The sequence below is a fragment of the Pteropus alecto genome, unplaced genomic scaffold (assembly GCF_000325575.1).
Source record: "Pteropus alecto unplaced genomic scaffold, ASM32557v1 scaffold88, whole genome shotgun sequence".
Taxonomy (NCBI): Eukaryota; Metazoa; Chordata; class Mammalia; order Chiroptera; family Pteropodidae; genus Pteropus; species Pteropus alecto.
The window spans coordinates 8,577,759-8,580,061 of NW_006494611.1; the positions used below are offsets into that span (position 1 = coordinate 8,577,759).

At 62.0% G+C, this 2,303-nt stretch overlaps 1 protein-coding gene across 1 annotated transcript; it reads left to right on the forward strand.

Moving 5' to 3' along the window:
• The first annotated feature begins 6 nt into the window (after window positions 1-6).
• On the forward strand, window positions 7-1,926 carry LBX1 (ladybird homeobox 1). Its single transcript, XM_006925862.1, has 2 exons — window positions 7-429; window positions 1,121-1,926. The coding sequence occupies exons 1-2, from the start codon at window positions 105-107 to the stop codon at window positions 1,633-1,635; spliced, it is 840 nt and encodes a 279-aa protein (XP_006925924.1). The 5' UTR covers window positions 7-104; the 3' UTR covers window positions 1,636-1,926.
• The last annotated feature ends 377 nt before the right edge of the window (window positions 1,927-2,303 follow it).

Here is a 2,303-nt window from a genome sequence, read left to right on the forward strand (position 1 = left end):
CACCCTCCGCTGCCGCCCGCCCAGGCCGCCCGGCGCCCGAACTGCCCGCGGGCTGGGTTCCCGCGGCCCGAGCCGCTCCGGCCCGGCCCCCAAACAAGGCCGAGATGACTTCCAAGGAGGACGGCAAGGCGGCGCCGGGGGAGGAGCGGCGGCGCAGCCCGCTGGACCACCTGCCGCCGCCCGCCCACTCCAACAAGCCGCTGACGCCGTTCAGCATCGAGGACATCCTCAACAAGCCGTCTGTGAGAAGAAGTTACTCGCTGTGCGGGGCGGCGCACCTGCTGGCGGCCGCTGACAAGCACGCGCCGGGCGGCTTGCCCCTGGCGGGCCGCGCGCTGCTCTCGCAGACCTCGCCACTGTGTGCGCTGGAGGAGCTCGCCAGCAAGACCTTTAAGGGGCTGGAGGTCAGCGTCCTGCAGGCAGCCGAAGGTAGGTGCCGCCGCTGGGTTCCCCTGCACCCAGCCCCCAGAGCCCTGCTTCCGGTGCCCAATGCACTTCGTCGTACCCTGTGCCTCTGCTCGCTTCCTCCCGTGCCGGCAGTCAGGGCCCTCCAGCTCAAGCCGCTGCCGCTGGGAGTGGAGATGGGTGGGACAGGACCCAAACCCTATTTCCTGGGGACCTTTGGATAGGCCAGAGTGGGGAGGGGTGGCGGGAACCCAAGCTCTCTGCAGTCTGCCTGTCCTGTCTGGCTCCCTCCCGTTCCCAGTGGTTTGGCCACTCTTAGCCCTGTTCCTGGGGTAGGAAATGGAGAGTCCTTTGCTGAGAACTTTTGAGTAAGAGTTGGGGTGGTTGGGAAGAGGTGGAATACCGACACTGACATCTTAGTCAGGGTGTCCCTGACTGGCTCTCTCCTCCTCCAGCAACCTCGAATTTTTCAAAACGACTCTTACAGGGATGGGATGGCAGAAATCAAAACAATTTTTCCTAGGGACTTTTGGTAGACCAGAGACTGAGGTAGGGGAGTTGCTATAACTAAAGCTTGCCTTAGTCGGGCAAGCCAAATCAAATCTGAGGAGGGAACAGCGGCAGGCTGCAGGCTGGATGGGCCTGGGTGGCATGAGCGGGAGCCGGGGTAGTCTCTTTTCCCCTGGTGCAAGCCTATACTATGGTTTCCTCGCAGGCCGAGATGGGATGACCATCTTCGGGCAGCGGCAGACCCCCAAAAAGAGGCGAAAGTCGCGCACGGCCTTCACCAACCACCAGATCTACGAGTTGGAGAAGCGCTTCCTCTACCAGAAGTACCTGTCCCCTGCCGATCGCGACCAAATCGCGCAGCAGCTGGGCCTCACCAATGCTCAGGTCATCACCTGGTTTCAGAATCGGCGAGCCAAGCTCAAGCGGGACCTGGAGGAGATGAAGGCCGATGTGGAGTCCGCCAAGAAACTGGGCCCCAGCGGGCAGATGGACATCGTAGCGCTGGCCGAACTGGAGCAGAACTCGGAGGCCGCGGGCGGCGGCGGCTGTGGCAGGGCCAAGTCGAGGCCTGGCTCTCCGGCACTCCCCCCAGGCGCCCCGCAGGCTCCGGGCGCCGGGCCCCTGCAGCTCTCACCCGCCTCCCCACTCACGGACCAGCCAGCCAGCAGCCAGGACTGCTCGGAGGATGAGGAAGACGAAGAGATCGACGTGGACGATTGAGCGGCGCCTGGTATCTTCCGCCGCCCAGGGTTCCTGGAGCCCATAGGCCCGCCACCTCCCGGACCGGACCGCCGAGGGGAGCTGGGACCTCCTCTACAACTCCCGCCTTCTCCCCTGTCCCTGGCCCGGACTCGGCTCCCAGCAGCCGCCTCTTCCCTCTCGAAGCAATAAACCCGGGCTGGCCGGCCGGCCGACCGCTGCGCGCGGCCTCCGCCGCCCCGGGAGCCCTTTCCGTGCAGTTCTGTAGGGCTTCTGTATAAATATTTAAACCTATATAGCGGGTTCTTACCACCGCAGGCTGACTTTTTTTTTAAATCTCGGAGATTTTCATGTTTTCAAAGCTCTTAAGCTTCCGGGTTTGCTGAGGGCGAGGCAGAATCTAGGGTAACTGAACACTGAATCCCGCGGTCTGAAGGAGGGGGCCGCCCCTACTGTTTTGATTTTTCTCTGCATGTGGCGAATGCACCGGCCCTCTCCCTCCTCACCTCTTTAGGCCTATTGCAGTTGACTTCTTTTATTTCCTTCTGCCTTTTTTCCCCCCCGCGTGGGAAGGGGCTGAGGTGGGCAACTGGGTCCTGACTTACAAGTTCCAAATCGATCTTTTTTTCCCCTTCGCAAAAGAAGTCCGTTTTCGATAGCATTTCTGCCTCCCAATGCTCAGTAACGCT

What these genes read in the sequence shown, in the direction of transcription:
- LBX1 (XM_006925862.1), top strand. Translation starts at nt 105, where the DNA reads ATGACTTCCAAGGAGGACGGCAAGGCGGCGCCGGGGGAGGAGCGGCGG. An exon ending in CGTCCTGCAGGCAGCCGAAG is followed by an intron (nt 430 to 1,120) that starts GTAGGTGCCGCC and finishes GTTTCCTCGCAG; the next exon opens with GCCGAGATGGGATGACCATC.